Here is a 20,819-nt window from a genome sequence, read left to right as displayed (position 1 = left end):
TGCTTCACAGCTCCAGGGTCCCAGGTTCGATTCCGGCTTGGGTCACTGTCTGTGCGGAGTCTGCACATCCTCCCCGTGTGTGTGTGGGTTTCCTCCGGGTGCTTTGGTTTCCTCCCACAGTCCAAAGATGTGCAGGTTAGGTGGATTGGCCATGCTAAATTGCCCTTAGTGTCCAAAATTGTCCTTCGTGTTGGGTGGAGTTACTGGGTTATGGGGATAGGGTGTGGAGGTGTTGACTTTGGGTAGGGTGCTCTTTCCAAGAGCCGGTGCAGACTCGATGGACCGAATGGCGGCCTCCTGCGCTGTAAATTCTATGATAATCTATGAAAGCTAGTGACCCCCCAAAAAAACTGTTGGACTTTAACATAATAGATTGTGACATTGAATATGACACCTGCACACACTGCATTGTTTTAATGTTACCAGTCAATCTCCTCTGTCATGGGAAAATGGCATTTTTATAAGGACAAATGCGTACACCAGGAAGGGTATATTGACTTGAATGGATGCAGGACATTCATCAGAATTATACCAGGGCTAATGGCAGTTAAATTATGAGGTTATAGTAATTATCTTTATCATTGTCTGGTGGAAGAGTCCAATGTTCGTGTGGCAAGTTCTTAAACAATATAATTATAGCGTGTCTGTTCAGAGATGGAAGTTGGGAAAGACTTCTTCACAAAAAGGGTAGTAGAGGTCTGGAACTCTTTTCCCACTGCTCTCAAAAAGAGCTGTTGAAGCTAGGGAAATTAAAGATTTCAGGGAATAATAGATTTTTGTTCAACGGTAACTGGATTTGCGATACATTTTAGGCAACATTATGGTGAAAGAGGCTTGACGGACTGAATAACTAACCTCTGTTTCTATATCATGTGACACTCTTGTTCTGCTGAAGTGCAACTGTCATTCATATATCTGTCTAGATGCATCTTAAATGATGCTATTGTACCCGCCTCTACCACCTCCGCTGGCAAAGCGTTCCAGGCACCCACCACCCTCTGCATAAAAAAACTTTCCACGCACATCTCCCTTAAACTTTCCCCCTCTCACCTTGAAATCGTGACCCCTTGTTTTTTAGAAAAAAAAAAAATTTTTTTATATAGGTTTTCACAAAATATCAACAACAAAATGAAAAAGGAACCCAATTGAATTAAATACAGAACAAAATAAAACAACCCCCATGCCCCCCTCCCCTATACATAAATAATAAATTAACACCCTGAATTAAAACATAGCAAATATATACACCCCCTCAGATCCTCCAGTGTAAACAAACAAAAATAAAATAGACCCCCCCCGCCCCGGGTTGCTGCTGCTGACCATTGTCTACCGTTCTGCCAGGAAGTCCAAGAACGGATGCCACCGCCTGAAAAACTCTTGCACCGATCCCCTTGAGGCAAATTTCACTCTCTCCAATTTAATAAATCCCGCCATATCGTTGATCCAGGATTCCACGCTTGGGGGCCTCGCATCCTTCCACTGAAGAAGAATCCTTCGTCGGGCTACCAGGGCCGCAAAGGCCAGAATACCGGCCTCTTTCGCCTCCTGCACTCCTGGCTCCCCTGCAACCCCAAATATTGCGAGCCCCCTGCCTGGTTTCACTCTGGATCCTGACACCGTCCTCGCTACGCCCTTCCAAAATTCCTCTAGCGCTGGGCATGCCCAGAACATATGGGTGTGATTTGCTGGGCTCCCTGAGCACCTAACACACCTGTCCTCACCCCAATTCCACCACTTGCCGCCTGGCAAACGCCCTTACCTGTAAATACTTAAAGGTGTTCGCTGGGGGGAGCCCATACTTCTCCTCCAGCTCACCCAGGCTCGCGAACTTCCCATCCACAAACAGGTCCCCCAACCTTCTTATCCCTGCCCTGTGCCACACCGAAAACACGCCATCTATTCTCCCTGGGACAAACCGGTGGTTCCCCCGAATTGGGGTCCACACCGAGGCCCCCACATTCCCCCTGTGCCGCCTCCACTGCCCCCAGATTTTGAGGGTAGCCGCCACCACCGGGCTTGTGGTATACCTCATTGGAGGGAGCGGCAGCGGCGCCGTTGCCAGCACCTCCAGACTCTTACCCTCAAGACACCGTCTCCAGCCTCTTCCATGCAGCCCCCTCCCCCCCATCACCCATTCACGCACCATCGCCACATTGGCGGCCCAGTAATACCCACAGAGGTTGGGTAGTGCCAGCCCCCCCCCCCCAATCTCTACTCCGCTCTAGGAAACACCCTTCTCACCCTCGCGCCCACACAAACCCCGTTATGCTCCTGTTGATCCGTCTAAAGAAGGCCTTCGGGATAAGAATGGGGAGGCACTGTAACAGGAACTAAAACCTTGGGAGCACAGTCATCTTAACTGACTGCACCCTACCCGCCAGGGACAGCGGCAACGAGTCCCACCTCTTGAACTCCTCCTCCATTTGCTCTGCTAGCCTCGTGAAATTAAGTCTATGCAGGGCCCCCCAGCTCCTGGCCACCTGGACCCCCAAATACCTGAAGCTCCTCTCCGCCCTTTTTAGTGGGAGCTCGCCAATCCCCCTCTCCTGGTCCCCTGGGTGAACCACGAACAACTCGCTCTTCCCCATGTTGCGCTTGTACCCTGTGAAATCCCCGAACTCCCTGAGGATCCTCATTACCTCGGCATTCCCTCCCACCGGGTCCGCCACATATAGCAGCAAATCGTCCGCATTGAGCAACACCCTCAGCTCCTCCCCGCACTAACCCCCTCCAGTTCCTCGACTCCCTCAGTGTCATAGCCAGGGGCCCCATCCCCCTCTTGCCTCATTGAAGGTCCTAAGTCGCAACGGGCCCAACAGGTCCACATATTTTTTGTAGAATTCGACCGGGAAACTGTCTGGCCCCGGTGCCTTCTCCGCCTGCATGCTCCCTATCCCTTTGGCCAGCTCCTCCAGCCCAATCAGGGCCCCCAATCCCGCCATCAGTCCCTCCTCCACCTTCGGAAACCTCAATTGCTCCAGGAAGCGGCTCATCCCTCCCTCCTCCAGTGGGGGCTCGGACTGATATAGTTCCTCATAAAAGTCCCTGAAGACCCCATTGATGCCAACCACACTCCCTCCCCTGTCCTTAACTCCCCCGATCTCCCTAGCTGCGTCCCGCTTCCGAAGTGGATGCGCCAGCATCCGACTTGCCTTTTCCCCAAACTCATAAATCGCCCCCTGGGCCTTCGTCCACTGCGCCTCTGTCTTCCTGGTGGTCAACAGGTTGAATTCGGCCTAGAGGCTACGCCTCTCCCTCAACAGTCCCTCCTCAGGCACCTCTGCATACCTCCTGTCTACCCTCACCATCTCCCCCACCAGCCTCTCCCTCTGCTCTCTCTCCTTGTGGGCCCTAATGGAGATCCGCTCTCCCCTAACCACCGCCTTCAGCGCCACCCCCAGACCATCCCCACTCGGACCTCCCCGTTATCGTTGACCTCCAGGTATATCTCTATGCTTCCTCTGACCCGCTCACTCACCTCCTAGTCCGCCAACAGCCCCACCTCCAAGCACCACAACGGGCGCTGGTCCCTCTCCTCCCCCAGCTCTAGGTCTACCCAATGTGGGCGTGATCCGAAATGGATATCGCCGAGTACTCTGTACCCTCTACTCTCGCTATCAGCGCCCTACTCATAATAAAAAAGTCGATCTGGGAATAAGCCTTATGAACATGCGAGAAGAATGAAAATTCCCTCGCCCCCGTCCTTGCAAATCTCCAAGGAACCATCCCTCCCGTCTGGTCCATAAACCCCCTCGGCACTTTAGCCGCAGCCGGCTTCCTACCCATCCTAGACCTGGAGCGATCCAGTGCCGGATCCAACACCGTGTTAAAGACCCCGCCCCCATTATCAGGCCCCCCACTTCCAGTCCGGGATCCGACCCAACATGCGCCGCATAAAACCCGCATCGTCCCTGTTCGGGGCGTACACGTTGACCACCACCACCCTCTCCACTTGCAGCTTACCACTTACCATTACATACCTGTCGCCATTGTCTGTCACAATGCTCGACGCCTCGAATGACACCTTTGTTTCCACCAAGATCGCCACCCCCCGATTTTTGGCATCCAGCCCCGAATGAAACACCTGACCTACACATTCCTTCCTCAATCTTACCTGGTCTGCCACCTTCAGGTGTGTCTCCTGGAGCATGACCACATCCGCCTTCAGCCCCTTAACACCCGGGCCCGCTTGACCCCCTCAGATCCTCCAGTGTAAACAAACAAAAATAAAATAGACCCCCCCCCCCCATATATACACCCCCTCAGATCCTCCAGTGTAAACAAACAAAAATAAAATAGACCCCCCCCCCCCCCATATATACACCCCCTCAGATCCTCCAGTGTAAACAAACAAAAATAAAATAGACCCCCCCCCCCCCCATTGCACTCCCGCAAGTCAGCTGACTCCTGCTGACCCCGGCCACTCCTGCCTCTCCTTCGACTCCTCCCATTGTGGGACATACCCTCCTCCTCCATTACCCATCAGCAGGCTCTCCACCTCCCCCTTCCATCCCAAGCACAGGAAAAACCCATGCTTCCCCGCCCCGGCCCCGGCCCCGTCCCCTCCAGCCTTCAGCATGGGAAAAAGCCCACGCTTTCCACTTGCCCGGCTCCGCCACCTCTGACGCAGTTCCTTTTACAGTCCCCTCACCCCCGACTCGGGCCTCCTCCTCCCCCGCGGGGCCCCATTCCCCCCCCCCCCCCCCCCCCCCCCCCCAACCGGCTATCCAACACTACTCCATTTACTTGCCCCCCTCCAAGAGCCCACCCGACACACCCAACCAAAACAGTGCCCAAACCACCCACACCGAACCAAAAAGAAACCAGAGCAAAGAACCCCCCCTCAAAGTGTGACACCCCAACAGCAATCCCTGACCACCCATCCCGACCCTCAGTTTGTGTCCAGCTTCTCGGCCTGAACAAAGGCCCACGCCTCCTCGGGGACTCAAAATAATGGTGCCGGTCTTTGTAGGTGACCCACAGTCGCGCCGGCTGCAGCATGCCAAACTTCACCCCCTTCCTGTGCAACACCGCCTTCGCCCGGTTGTACCCGGCCCTCCTCTTCGCCACCTCCGCACTCCAGTCCTGATCTATTCGAACCTCCGCGTTCTCCCACCTGCTGCTCCTCTCTTTCTTGGCCCACCTGAGCATGCACTCCCGATCAGCGAATCGATGAAACCGCACCAGCACGGCCCGCGGCGGCTCGTTAGCCTTGGGCCTCCTCGCCAGCACTCTATGGGCCCCTTCCAGCTCCAGGGGCCCCTGGAAGGACCCCGCTCCCATCAGTGAGTTTAACATGGTGACCACATAGGGCCCAGGATCCGCAAATTCTTCCGCCTCGACCGATTCTCCATCTCCTCGAACCGCTCCTGCCATTTCTTGTGTAGCGCCTCGTGCGCCTCCACCTTTACCGCCAGGACTAAGATCTCGTCCTCATTGTCAGAGATCGTTTGTTGGACCTCGTGGATCGCCACCCCCTGGGCCGTCTGGGTCTCCAGCAGCTTGCCGATAGAAGCCTTCATCGGCTCCAGCAGGTCCGCTTTGAGCTCCCTGAAGCAGCGCTGGATAACCTCCTGCTGCTCCTGCGCCCACTGCATCCACGCTGCCTGGCCCCTGCCCGCCGCCAGCTTGCTCTTCAAACCTCGCACTTTCCACGGGTTCACCACCATTTTTTTAGTCGCCCCGCTTGTGGTCCAAGCCATACACTGTCGGGGGAATATTGCAATCTTCTTCCCACACCGGGAAATGTCGAAGAAAATACCGTTGGGGGCCCTGAAAAGAGCCCAAAAGTCTGTTCCAAGCGGGAGCTGCCGAACATGCGACTTAGCTCTGCATAGCCGCAACCGGAAGTCAAAATCGTGACCCCTTGTAATTGACACTCCCACTCTTGGAAAAAGCTTGTTGCTATCCACCCTGTCCATACCTCTCATAATTTTGTAGACCTCAATCAGGTCCCCCCTCAACCTCTGTCTTTCCAACGAAAACAATCCTAATCTACTCAACCTTTCTTCATAGCTAGCACCCTCCATACCAGGCAACATCCTGGTGAATCTCCTCTGTACCCTCTCTAAAGCATCCACATCCTTCTGGTAATGTGGCGATCAGAACTGCACTCAGTATTCCAAATGTGGCCTAACCAAAGTCCTATACAACAGTAACATGACCTGCTGACTCTTGTACTCAATACCCCGTCCGATGAAGGCAAGCATGCTGTATGCCTTCTTGACCACTCTATCGACCTACGTTGCCACCTTCAGGGTACAATGGACCTGAACTCCCAGATCTCTCTGGACATCAATTTCCCCCAGGACTCTTCCATTGACCGTATAGTCCGTTCTTGAATTAGATCTTCCAAAATGCATCACCTCGCATTTGCCTGGATTGAACTCCATCTGCTATTTCTCTGCCCAACTCTCCAATCTATTTATATTTTGCTGTATTCTCTGACAGTCCTCCTCGCTATCTGCAACTCCACCAATCTTAGTATCATCTGCAAACTTGCTAATCAGACCACCTATACCTTTGTCCAGATCATTTATGTATATCACAAACAACAGTGGTCCGAGCACGGATCCCTTTGGAACACCACTAGGCACCTTTCTCCATTTTGAGATACTCCCTTCCACCACTACTCTGTTTCCTGTTGCCCAGCCAGTTCTTTATCCATCTAGCCAGTACACACTGAACCCCATACGACTTCACTTTTTCCATCAACCTGCCATGGGACACTTTATCAAACGCCTTACTGAAGTCCATGTATATGACATCTACAGCCCTGCCTTCATCAATTAACGTTGTCACTTCCTCAAAGAATTCTATTAGGTTTGTAAGACATGAACTTCCCTGCACAAAACCATGCTGCCTATCACTGATAAGTCTATTTTCTTCCAAATGTGAATAGATCCTATCCCTCAGTATCTTCTCCAACAGTTTGCCTACCACTGACGTCAAGCTCACAGGTCTATAATTCCCTGGATTATCCCTGCTACCCTTCTTAAACAAAGGGACAACATTAGCAATTCTCCAGTTCTCCGGGACCTCACCCGTGCTCAAGGATGCTCCAAAGATAGCTGTTAAGGCCCCAGCTATTTCTTCCCTTGCTTCCCTCAGTAACCTGGGATAGATCCCTCCAGACCTGGGGACTTGTCCACCTTAATGCCTTTTACAATACTCAAAACTTCCCCCTTCCTTATGCCGACTTCACCTAGAGTATTTAAACATCCATCCTTAGCCTCAACATTCGTCACGTCCCTCTCCTTGGTGAATACCAATGCAAAGTACTCATCAAGAATCTCACCCATTTCCTCTGACTCCACGCATAAATTCCCTCTTTTGTCTTTGAGTGGGCCAATCCTTTCTCTAGTTACCCTCTTGCTCCTTGTATACGAATAAAAGGCTTTGGGATTTTCCTTAACCCTGTTAGCCGAACATATCTCATGACCTCTTTTAGCCCTCTTTATTGCGCGTTTGAGATTTGTCCTACTTTCCCGATATTCCTCCAAAGCTTCATCAGATTTAAGTCGCCTAGATCTTATGTATCCTTCCTTTTACATCTTAGCTAGTCTCACAATTCCACCCGTCATCCATGGTTCCCTAATCTTGCCATTTCTATCCCTCATTTTCACAGGGACATGTCTGTCCTGCACTCTATTCAACCTTTCCTCAAAAGACTCCCACATTTCAAATGTAGATTTACCCTTAAAGAACTGCTCCCAATCCACATCCCTAGCTCCTGCCGAATTTTGTTACACATGGCCTTTCCCCAATTTAGCACTCTTTCTTTAGGACCACTCTCTTCTTTGTCCATGAGTATTCTAAAACTTACGGAATTGTGATCGCTGTTCCCAAAGTAATCACCGACTGAAACTTTAACCACCTGGCTGGGATCATTCCCCAATACCAGGTCCAGTATGGCCCCTTCCCGAGTTGGACTATTTACATACTGCTCTAAAAAACTCTCCTGGATGCTCCTTACAAATTCTGCTCCATCTACGCCTCCAACACGACATGAGTCCCATTCAATGTTGGGGAAGTTAAAATCTCCCATCACGACCACCCTATCGCTCCTACATTTTTCTATAATCTGTCTACACATTTGTACCTCTACTTCACGCTCGCTTTTGGGAGGCCTGTAGTAAAGTCCCAACAATGTTAGTGCACCCTTCCTATTTCTTAGCTCTACCCATATTGCCTCAGTGCTCGAATCCTCCATCGTGCCCTCCTTAATCAAAGCTGTGATATCATCTCTGACCAGTAATGCAACTCCTCCACCCCTTTTATTCCCTCCCTAGCCCTCCTGGAGCATCTATTCCCTGGGATATTTAGTTGCCAGTCTTGCCCTTCCCTCAATCAAGTCTCCGTAATACCAATAACATCATATTCCCAGGTACTAATCCAAGCCCTAAGTTCATCTGCCTTACCTGCTACACTTCTCGCATTGAAACAAATGCACCTCAGACGATGTGTCCCTTTGCGTTCATCATCTCTTCCCTGTCTACTCTTCCCCTTAGTCACATTGAGTTATTATCTGGTACCTTACTGGCTTTAGTTGCTGCCTCTTTACTGACCTCTTAACTTCCTAATCTGGTTCCCATCCCCCTGCCACATTAGTTTAAAACCTCCCCAACAGTGTTAGCAAAAGCACCCCCTAGGACATTGGTTCCAGTCCTGCCCAGGTGTAGACCATCTGATTTGTAATGGTCCCACCGCCCCCTGGACCGGTTCCAATGTCCCAGAAATCTGAATCCCTCCCTCCTGTACCATCTCTTAAGCCACGTATTCATTCTGACTATTCTTGAATTTCTACTCTGACTGTCTCGTGGCACTGGTAGCAATCCTGAGATTACTACCTTTGAGATCCTACTTTTTAAACTTATCTCCTAACTCTCTAAATTCTGATTGTAGGACGTCATCCTGTTTTTTTACCTATATCGCTGGTGCCTATATGCGCCACAACAACTGGCTGTTCACCCCGCCCCCCCCCCCCCTTCAGTATGTCCTGCAGCTGATCTGAGACATCCGTGCACCCGGGAGGCAACATACCATTCGGGAGTCTCGTTTTCGACCACAGAAACACCTGTCTACTCCCCTTACGATTGAATCCCCTATGACTATAGCCCTGCCAGTCTTTTTACTGCCCTTCTGTGCAGCAGAGCCAACCACGGTGCCATGAGCCTGGCTACTACTGCCTTCCCCTGGTGAGTCTTCTCCCCCCAACAGTGTCCCAAACGGTATACCTGTTTTTGAGGGAGATGACCGCAGGGGACACCTGCACTGCCTTCCTGCTCTTTCTCTGCCTTTTGGTCACCCATTCCCTGTCTCCCTCACCAATCCTAATCTGCGGTGTGACCAATTCACTGAACGTGCTATCCACGACCTCCTCGGCATCGCGGATGCTCCAAAGTGAGCCCATCCGCAGCTCCAGAGCCGTCATGCAGTCTTAACAGGAGCTGCAGCTGGACACACTTCCCACACATGAAGGAGTCAGGAGCATCGGCCGCGTCCCTGAACTCCCACATTGAGCACGAAGAGCATAACACTGGTCTGGGATCTCCTGCCGGCTAGGCAGCAACTGGTCGACTCCATATTGGAGGTGGACTGCCAGTACTCTACGGCCCTGACCTTAGAGCTGCTAGCAGAGAGGAAGAAGCTACAAATGGACTTTGACCTGCTCTGCACAAGGAAAGCAGTGCACCAAGTCCGCCAGACACGGGAGACCTTTTATGAACATGGAGACTAAGTCAGCCGCCTGCCGGCTCACCAGCTGAGAAAGCAGGCAGCCACAAGGGAGATAGCGCAGGTTAGGGACAACAGTGGGAGGCTGGGCGCTGCGACAAATAAGTTCAACAAAGCCTTTGAGACCTCCTACTGGGCCTGTACACCTCTGAGTCCCTCCAGGGGAGACTCTGGGATGAAGCAGTTCCTCGATGGACTGGGCATGGGAGAAGATAGGAGATGGGGCCCAGAAGCACCATTAGACCTGGTAGAAGTTATGGCAAGTATAACTCCATACAGGTGGGGAAGGCGCCGGGGCCAGATGGCGAGCTGTGTACCCGAGGTGGTCATGGAGGACCAGACTGGCTTTGTCAAGGGCAGGCAGCTGACATTGAACATCAGGTGCCTGCTGAATGTGATAATGACCCTATCCGGGGAGAGAACAACAGAAGTGAGCATCTCCCTGGACAGAGAAAAGGCCCTCGGTAGACAAGTGCAAGTACCTCAGAGGTACTGGAACGGTTTGGGCTTGGGCCAGGGTTCACCACCTCGGTGAAACTACTGTACAGTGATCCCAGGGCGAGCGTACGGACTAACACCAGCTCTAAATCATAGAATCCCGACAGTGCAGAAGGAGGCCATTTGGCCTATTGAGTCTGCACCGACTTTTCGGATGAGCATTCTATCCATGTCTTCCCCGCCCATCTCCATAACCTAAACTGCACATCCCATGACACCTAAGGGGCAATTTAACATGGCCAATCCAACAACCTGCACATCTTTGGACTTAATGCTTCCTGCTGCACAGGCAGGAGCCAGGGATGCACTCTTATCACCGTTGCTGATTGCTCCGGCAATCGAGCCACTAGCGATCGCCCTCAGTACGCAAAGGGCTGGAGAGGTATCCAGAGGGGGGACAGAGCACATAGAGTTTCACTCTATGCAGGATGACCTGCTCCTCTACATCGCAAACCCCCAAGTCAGCATGGAAGGGATCATGAAGCTTCTAAAGGAATTCGGAACCTTCTCCGGCTACAAACACAACCTGAGCCAAAATGAAATCTTCCCGGTGAACCTGCAAGGAAGAAGGACAGAGCTGGAGGGACTAGCTTTCAAACAAGCCCAAATTCTGTTATCTGGGGAACCAAATAGCCCATGACTAAACACTGATCCACAAATGGAACCTGACTAGTCTGGTGGAGGAAATAAAAAGGGACCTGCAGAGGTGGGGTGCACTCTCTCGCTGGCAGGGAGCATGCAGATGATCACAATGAATGTACTGCCCAGGTTCCTCTTCCTGTTTAGATCCCTCCCAATCTATCCCCAAGGCTGCGTTCAACACAGTAGACACATGAGTGTGTACGTGTACACAACAGTATCCGACAAAGGAGAAGACGCATGGAAGGCCTGACCCTCCCAAACCTACCGTTCTACTACTGGACGACCACAGCAGATGGATTGAGGGAATCGGTGCAGGAATAACTGCACTCCCATCTTCTCCAACCAAGTACTCAAGAAGCCGATTGGTGATGGCCATGCTCCAAACGTGGTATCAACCAAAATGTCCACTAAGACTCCCATCTGTAACAACCACAGGTTTACATCTGCAGCAATGGACGCCACCTTCAAAAGGTGGAGACAGAACGAGGGCACACTGACGGTTAGACAGATACACGGATGACAGAACAGTGACCTTGGAGGAACTCACTGGGAGATTAAAGCACCACAGGACGAACGCCACCTCCCATGTGCGCAGGGCTGAGCCTAATGCAGCTAAAGGCGGTGCACAGAGCTCACCTAACCAGTAACCCAATGTGCAGGTTCTTCCCGGAAGTGGAAGACAAATGCAAACGGTGTCAGGCAGGCCCGGACAAACACACCCACATGCTCTGGGCCTACCTCAGATTTGCTGGATGCTGGACGACCGTCTTTGAGGTAATGTCAAGGTTGTGGGGGTGAGGGTGGAGCCATACCCCCAAAGTGGTGGTCTTTGGGATCTCGGAGCAGCCAAAACGCTTTATGGCCTCCAGATTGCCCGCCGAAGAATCCTGCTCGGCTGGCAATTGGCAGCACTACCCAAAGCTGCAAACTGGCTGTCTGACCTGTCGGAATTCCTCCAACTGGAGAAGATACAATTTACCATCCAGGGGTCGGAAGAGGGCTTCCACAGGACGTGGAAGCCATTCTCCAACTTGTTCTAAGACCTGTTCATAGTCAGCAAATAGTAGAGCGGGGGACAGGGGTGGGTGGGACAGACGAGCCAGGGAACATAAGGGAAGGGGTGGGGGAGGGGGGGGGGGGTGTCAAAGGCTCACTAAAAGATCACATGGGACAAAACCCCAGGGGACAGGCCCGATGGCACATGGAAAACCAGAGTGAACAACAAAAACATGCCGGTTAATACACGCTCTGGCTACACTGGGAAATATAGTTGAGACAGATCGGCCAGAGTGGGACCGCAGCCACAGAGGGTGGGGAGACAAGTGAATACAAATATATATAATGATCTTCGTTTGTTTCTGTTTTCAGTGGTATTTCTCTTTTGTATTTCTCTTTTGTAACTTTAATTTTTCATTGATTGTTTTTGCTTTGTATTATGTGTGGTTATGCAACTTAAAATTTAACTTGCGAATGGAAATATGTAACCAAATGTAAAAACCAATAAAATCATTTTAAAAAAGAATCTAAACAGGAATTTCTGTGTGACACTTAAGCAACAATGGACCAGGAAGATGTGCATTCTATGCAATTTTTATGCTGTTAATCTTTGCCAATAAATGAGAGTTCATTCTTTGTCAGGACACCTGAAGATTGATTGCAATGGGACTGACTAAATGGAAGGAGTTGTGAGAGGGAAAATTGAGGAATCTAATAATTGGGAACACTGTAAATAGATTTTTACATAAGTGGATAACAATAGGAACTAAAATTTCAGGAGTTAAAGCACAGAAGGTCAAAGTTCAAAAGAGATGAGGATGAATTTCACACTTGCATTCTAAAAGCGAGTTCATATAGTTTTTTCAAAATTTAAAAAAAAATTCTCCATTTTCACATTTTCTCCCACATTTACATCCATCAACAATAAACAATAATCAGCAAGATATGTCAGTCCCCATAATAACAACAACGATCCCATCTACCCACTAACCCCCAAACCTCAACCCGCATGTTTACATAAACAAATTTCAAAAAGAAATCAGGGATTACCCGTAGTCACCCTTAATCTTACACAGCCCCACCCCAGGTCTCCAGCTCCTCCCGTCCACTGCCTCTTGTAAAACTCCTCCCCCTACCCTCGGTTCCTTCCCCCCCCCCCAACTTTCCACCCCGGCTAGACCACTCGGACCCTGTTCTGCCAGGCTCCGATGGCCGCAGCCCCTCTCCCCACCTCGCTCCCGTTCACTGGCCAGCTTAAACCAGCCAGCGTGGAGGCCCCTGCCCGGGTCCCTTTCCCACTTGCCCGGCCCCAGGAAAGCCCAAAGATCCCCTTTTAGCGCACAAACCCCGCCTATCCACCTACACCCCAAAGAACTCTCATTTCGAGTGAAAGTCCCGTCCCTTCCCTTGTCCAAATATATACCACCTTGGCTCCTTTAATCTCTACACCCGCGCGCAGTGATACAAAAAAGAAGAAAATACAGTCATGAGGTTACATCGGCACATGGCCATTCCTCAATTTGTCAGTACTGCCACAGTCCTTCTGCTTTCGCAAACTCCTCCGCTGCTTCCGGCGTTCCAAAATAAAAGTCCCTGAGCTTGTAAGTCACCCTCCGCTTCGCTGGATATACAATGCCGCACCGCACCTTGCTAATGTACAGTGCCCTCTTCACCCGGTTGAAGGCAGCCCACCTCCTTGCCAGCTCCACCGTAAAGTCCTGGTATACACGTATACCAGCTCCAGCCCACTGCACCACCCGCTTCTGCTTGGCCCAGCTCAGGACCTTCTTCACCCTGTACCTACGGAAGCACAGAGTCACTGCCCTTGGCGGCTCACTCGCCTTTGGTACAAGTCTCCACGACCGATGAGCCCAATCCAGTTCATATCGGGAGGGGTCCTCCCCCTCCCCCAATAGTTTTGCCAGCATCGCGGGAAAATACTCAGTCGGCTTTGGTCCATCAACTCCTTCGGGCAGCCCCACAATCCTCAAATTCTGTCGCCTGGATCTATTTTCCAGGTCTTCCATTTTTCCTCGCAGATCCTTGTTAGTATCCATCACCTTCCGCATCTCTTTCCCCATCGAGGCAAATTGATCACCGTGCTGTAATAACATCTCCTTCACTTCCTTCACTTCCTTCACTTCCTGCGCTCGCCACCTCCGTCCTCACCGGGGAAACCGCCTCCTCCACCAGCACAATCAAAACCTCCCTCATCTCCTTCCTCACCGCCTCCATGCATTTCGCAATCTGCGCCAACTGCTTTTCAAATTCCGCAGCCATCACCTTGGTTATTTCTTCAGCCGTAAGCAGTGCGGCCTTCCCTGGTGCTCCAGCCTCCATTTTTCCTGGTGACCCCGCGGTGACCTTTCCACTCCCCGACGGACCTCCAGCTGGGTTTTTTTCGGCCGTTTGTTTGCTCACCCTCGACATTTTTCTTTGGGGGTTTTTTCCCTCCTGTGTCTTCTCAGTGCCTCCTCCGTGCCTTCTCCCTGCTTCTGCCGCCTCCGTGGACCCTGGGACCGGGCGTAAAGCCCCGAAATTGCAGTTCCCGAGCGGGGGCTCTCCATTGTGCGGCCGCCTCCCGCCCGCCGTCACCGGAAGTCCGAGTTCATATAAGAGGACAGATGCGAGACCACGCAAAATACAAAGCAAAAACAATCAATGAAAAATTAAAGAAAGACTAGTAGTTCTGATAAGAAACGATCAGAAAAAGCATTGTATCAGTGGCAGAGTTCATCCTATACAGTGTGCTGAACTGAGCAGCGCTGGTCCAAGATCACAATCACATATAGGAAGCTGTGTTCACTCCAAACTGGCCAATAACCGGGGAATCCTATTTGAACTGCCAGTTTCTGTTCTGAACCATAAGTCAATAAGACACAGGAGCTGAATTAGGCAATTCAGCCCATTGAGTCTGCTCCGCCATTCAATTATGGCTGATGGGTTTCTCATCCCCATTTTCTTGCCTTCTCCCCATAACCCCTTACCCCCTTATTAATCAAGAACCTATCTATCTCTGTTTTGTAACTTGTCCTCCACGGCCTTCTATAGCAATGAGTTCCGCAGATTCACCACCCTCTGGCTGAAGAAATTTCCTCCATTCAGTCTGAGGCTGTGCCCTCGAATTCTAGTTTCTCCTACTAGTAGAGATATCTTCTTCATGTCGACTCTATCTAGGCCTCTCGGTATTCTGTAAATTTTAATGAAATCCCACCCCCATATCCTTCTAAACTCCATTGAGTACAGGCCCAGAGTGCTCAACTGCTCCTCATATGACAAGTTCTTCATTCCCGGCATCGTTCTTGTGAACCTCCTTTGGACCATCTCCTTGGCCAGCACATCCTTCCTTCGATACGGGGCCCAAAAAGATATAGGTACCAAGTGTTGGAACGACTGTTGTTTTTTGCTTATAGTTTTAAAACCTATGGGATGTTGTTTGGAGAGGTTTAGCTCGGAGTTTAGGATAATAGAGGGGTGTGGAACTGGGTCAATTTAATATTGTGTGCGCCATTATTTAGTTAACTGTCTTTTTAGTTGCCATTTCTTGTTAAGTACTTTACTGTTAATCAATTATTTGTTTAATTAGTACAACAAGACTGGAACCGTCATCACTGGCGTTCACTTCTTTCCTTGCATTATATCAAATTGCAAACAATGCAGCTAGTGCATTTATAGTATAAACATAATTAGCTTTATAATGTAATAGTCTCACTGGCAAAATGAGTTGTTTTGATATTGCTGATCTATTAGACTGGCACAAGTTCAATTATGCTCCCCAGTGATGACACTGCATTGTTTGTTCTGCTGGTTACTAGTAATAGAACTCAGTTTATTATTAAGTGTCTCCTATGTTGATGTACAGTGTAATGTGTTGGGGTGTTTTGGCGTGGCTTAGTGGAAAATAATCTTGATATAACAAACTTCTGAGTGGTTCATTTTTTAATACTGTTCTAGTTATAAGGCTGACTTCAATGCATGAAGTAAGCTGAAGTTGAAATACATATGTATGATTTTGGCAGTGAGTAGCAGTAGAAAAAAAGTGCAGATTTCTTCTGTATTTACAAATGAGGGGCGATATTGGTGGAGAGGACAGTGTGAAACAGATTGGTAAGCTCGAGGAAATACTTGTTAGGAAGGAAGATGTGTTGGGCATTTTGAAAAACTTGAGGATAGACAAGTCCCCCGGGCCTGACGGGATATATCCAAGGATTCTATGGGAAGCAAGAGATGAAATTGCAGAGCCGTTGGCAATGATCTTTTCGTCCTCACTGTCAACAGGGGTGGTACCAGGGGATTGGAGAGTGGCGAATGTCGTGCCCCTGTTCAAAAAAGGAACTAGGGATAACCCTGGGAATTACAGGCCAGTTAGTCTTACTTCAGTGGTAGGCAAAGTAATGGAAAGGGTACTGAAGGATAGGATTTCTGAGCATTTGGAAAGACACTGCTTGATTAGGGATAGTCAGCACGGATTTGTGAGGGGTAGGTCTTGCCTTACAAGTCTTATTGAATTCTTTGAGGAGGTAACCAAGCATGTGGATGAAGGTAAAGCAGTGGTTGTAGTGTACATGGATTTTAGTAAGGCATTTGATAAAGTTCCCCATGGTAGGCTTATGCAGAAAGTAAGGAGGCATGGGATAGTGGGAAATTTGGCCAGTTGGATAACGAACTGGCTAACCGATAGAAGTCAGAGCATGGTGGTGGATGGCAAATATTCAGCCTGGATCCCAGTTACCAGTGGCGTACCGCAGGGATCAGTTCTGGGTCCTCTGCTGTTTGTGATTTTCATTAATGACTTGGATGAGGGAGTTGAAGGGTGGGTCAGTAAATTTGCAGACGATACGAAGATTGGTGGAGTTGTGGATAGTAAGGAGGGCTGTTGTCGGCTGCAAAGAGACATAGATAGGATGCAGAGCTGGGCTGAGAAGTGGCAGATGGAGTTTAACCCTGAAAAGTGTGAGGTTGTCCATTTTGGAAGGACAAATATGAATGCGGAATACAGGGTTAATGGTAGAGTTCTTGGCAATGTGGAGGAGCAGAGAGACCTTGGGGTCTATGTTCATACATCTTTGAAAGTTGCCACTCAAGTGGATAGAGCTGTGAAGAAGGCCTATGGTGTGCTCGCATTCATTAACAGAGGGATTGAATTTAAGAGCCGTGAGGTGATGATGCAGCTGTACAAAACTTTGGTACGGCCACATTTGGAGTACTGTGTACAGTTCTGGTCGACTCATTTTAGGAAGGATGTGGAAGCTTTGGAAAAGGTGCAAAGAAGATTTACCAGGATGTTGCCTGGAATGGAGAGTAGGTCTTACGAGGAAAGGTTGAGGGTGCGAGGCCTTTTCTCATTAGAACGGAGAAGGATGAGGGGCGACTTGATAGAGGTTTATAAGATGATCAGGGGACTAGATAGAGTAGACAGTCAGAAACTTTTTCCCCGGGTGGAACAAACCATTACAAGGGGACATAAATTTAAGGTGAAAAGTGGAGGATATAGGAGGGATATCAGAGGTAGGTTATTTACCCAGAGAGTAGTGGGGGCATGGAATGCACTGCCTGTGGAAGTAGTTGAGTCGGAAACATTTGGGACCTTCAAGCAGCTATTGGATAGGTACATGGATTACGGTAAAATGATATAGTGTAGATTTATTTGTTCTTAAGGGCAGCACGGTAGCATTGTGGATGGCACAATTGCTTGACAGCTCCAGGGTCCCAGGTTCGATTCCGGCTTGGGTCGCTGTCTGTGCGGAGTCTGCACGTCCTCCCCATGTCTGCGTGGGTTTCCTCCGGGTGCTCCGGTTTCCTCCCACAGTCCAAAGATGTGCGGGTTAGGTGAATTGGCCAATGATAAATTGCCCTTAATGTCCAAAATTGCCCTTGGTGTTGGGTGGAGGTGTTGAGTTTGGGTAGGGTGCTCTTTCCAAGAGCCGGTGCAGACTCAAAGGGCCGAATGGCTTCCTTCTGCACTGTAAATTCAATGATAATCTATGATTAATCTAGGACAAAGGTTCGGCACAACATCGTGGGCCGAAGGGCCTGTTCTGTGCTGTATTTTCTATGTTCTATGTGTTTATCCAGTCTTGCGCCTGATCCTGTGTTCCATTTTGATTTAATTTTCAGTCACATTTTGTCGAGACAGAACAAAAATGTTAATACCTTATTTATAATATAGCTTCATATGTCTTTCTGTAGGTTGGTGGTACAAAAGCAGGAGTGGTACGCTTCCTGGGAGAGACTGACTTTGCTAAAGGGGAATGGTGTGGAGTGGAACTGGATGAACCCCTTGGAAAGAATGATGGAGCTGTGGCTGGCACCAGGTTTGTTTTGGATGATGTGCACTGTTTAGATTAGAACCCTTTGAAAACATGTCATTTTGAACTTTTGAATAAAACTTTTGAATTAATAATGTTTGAGTTTTTTTACTTATGTGAGGCGATGTTTGTGACAGGATAGAGAGGTGCTGATTGTTGACGGTGGTAAAAACCATATTACATTAGGCAGTGTTAATGAGCGACAGTTCAGCAAGTTCTACAGAACCAGATAGGCAAATAATATATTATAATTTTCTATGTGGGGGGGGGGGGAGAAATAATCAGAGGTGGCAAAAATAAATAAATAATACCACATCAATTTTATGTATGAGATTTTCTTGGGGGAGGAAGACAAAATTACTTAAATTCAAAGTTTTAGCAAGATTTAAAAAGTAGTAGCTTTGAGACCTGCATCCTTTAATAGAATTTTTCCTTGAGTCACTCGTTGGATATGTTGCTGCAAAGTATCACAATGGGCCAATTACTCTCATTTACATTACTTAATTATTCATCCTGCCCTCTTTAGATACATTTTCATTAAATCAATTGAATATGCCGCAAAATACACAGACATCAGCAACTCCCAACATAAAAGGTTTTTTAAACCATGCCTAAATTGAATCTTGGTATCGCTGCACTTCAAGCAATGTTTTCTGGTGCATTGGATTTTGTGAAATTGTCCTGTGGTTCATTCTGTGAACAGATGGTGTACTTTTTGAAAGAAATAACTTGCATTTATATAGTTCCTTTCATGACCTCAGGATGTCCCAGAGCATTTCACAACCAATGAACTCGGAGCGGCTGCAGGACATTCTGGGGGGGGGGGGGGGGGGAGGGTGAACAGCCAGCTGTCATGGTGCACATAGGTACCAACGATATAGGTAAAAAACGGGACGAGGTCCTACAAGCTAAATTTAGGGAGCTAGGAGTTAAACTAAAAAGTAGGACTTCAAAGGTAGTAATCTCAGGATTGCTACCAGTGCCACGGGCTAGTCAGAGTAGGAATGTCAGGATAGAGAGGATGAATACGTGGCTCGAGAGATAGTGCAAGAGGGAGGGATTCAAATTCCTGGGACATTGGAACCGGTTCTGGGGGAGGTGGGACCAGTACAAACCGGACGGTCTGCACCTGGGCAGGACTGGAACCGATGTCATAGGGGGGTGTTTGCTAGAGCTGTTGGGGAGAGTTTAAACTAATGCAGAGAAGCCATAGTCAAAAATCAAAAAGGGCGACAGTACAAGGTACAGTGACTGAGGGGAGCTCAGTGAATAGGACCAGGAATACTAAAAGAAATAAAACGGGAAGTGAAAACATTAATGGTAAGCGACGCGGCAGGTTGTTACAGGAAGATATGGGTTCGACGACAAGGAAAAAGGTTAAGAGGAAATATAACTTGGGAGAGGTTACTGATCGAGGTGTTAAGATTAAGAACAGAGGTAAAAAAGCAAACATAAGTGTACTTTACCTGAATGCTCGTAGTATTCGGAATAAGGTAAATGAGTTGATGGCGCAAATCATCGTGAATGACTATGATTTAGTGGCCATTACTGAAACATGGTTAAAGGATGGTCACGACTAGGAGTTAAATATCCGAGGGTATCAAACTTTTCGGAAGGACAGAGTGGATGGTAAGGGAGGTGGTGTAGCTCTGTTACTTAAGGATGACATCCGGGCAACAGTAAGGGATGACATCGGTGCTATGGAGGATAAGGTTGAATCCATTTGGGTGGAAATCAGGAATAGTAAGGCGAAAAAGTCACTGATAGGAGTAATCTCGGCCACCAAATAGTAACATTATGGTGGGGCAGGCAATAAACAAAGAAATAACAGATGCATGTAGAAATGGTACAGCAGTTATCATGGGGGATTTTAATCTACATGTTGATTGGTTTAACCAGGTCGGTCAAGGCAGCCTTGAGGAGGAGTTTATAGAATGTATCCGCGATAGTTTCCTAGAACAGTATGTAACGGAACCTACGAGGGAACAAGCGGTCCTAGATCTGGTCCTGTGTAATGAGACAGGATTGATTCAGGATCTCATAGTTAGGGATCCTCTCGGAAGGAGCGATTACAATATGGTGGAATTTAAAATACAGATGGAGGGTGAGAAGGTAAAATCAAGCACTAGTGTTTTGTGCTTAAACAAAGGAGATTACAATGGGATGAGAGAAGAACTAGCTAAGGTAGACTGGGAGCAAAGACTTTACGGTGAAACAGTTGAGGACCAGTGGAGAACCTTCCAAGTGATTTTTCACAGTGCCCAGCAAAGGTTTATACCAACAAAAAGGAAGGACGGTAAAAAGAGGGAAAATCGACCGTGGATATCTAAGGAAATAAGGGAGAGTATCAAATTGAAGGAAAAAACATACAAAGTAGCCAAGATCAGTGGGAGACTAGAGGACTGGGAAATCTTTAGGGGGCAACAGAAAGCTACTAAAAAAGCTATAAAGAAGAGCAAGATAGATTATGAGAGTAAACTTGCTCAGAATATAAAAACAGATAGTAAAAGTTTCTACAAATACATAAAACAAAAAAGAGTGGCTAAGGTAAATATTGGTCCTTTAGAGGATGAGAAGGGAGATTTAATAATGGGAGATGAGGAAATGGCTGAGGAACTGAACAGGGTTTTTGGGTCGGTC

The 20,819-nt window shown here is 48.7% G+C and overlaps 1 protein-coding gene across 12 annotated transcripts in view; it reads left to right on the top strand.

Moving 5' to 3' along the window:
- The window catches only part of clip1a (CAP-GLY domain containing linker protein 1a), a 282,555-nt gene that overhangs the window by 86,357 nt on the left and 175,379 nt on the right, over positions 1-20,819 (top strand). For all 12 annotated transcript variants that reach the window (XM_072495435.1, XM_072495418.1, XM_072495375.1 and 9 more), the window contains one exon: positions 18,061-18,185. In XM_072495435.1, coding sequence (XP_072351536.1) covers positions 18,061-18,185 — 125 coding nt within the window. The remainder of the gene's footprint in view (positions 1-18,060; positions 18,186-20,819) is intronic.

The sequence above is a fragment of the Scyliorhinus torazame genome, chromosome 1 (assembly GCF_047496885.1).
Source record: "Scyliorhinus torazame isolate Kashiwa2021f chromosome 1, sScyTor2.1, whole genome shotgun sequence".
NCBI classification, from domain to species: Eukaryota; Metazoa; Chordata; class Chondrichthyes; order Carcharhiniformes; family Scyliorhinidae; genus Scyliorhinus; species Scyliorhinus torazame.
The sequence above is the reverse complement of the archived record's forward strand: the minus strand, read 5'-3'. Positions and strand labels throughout refer to the sequence as shown.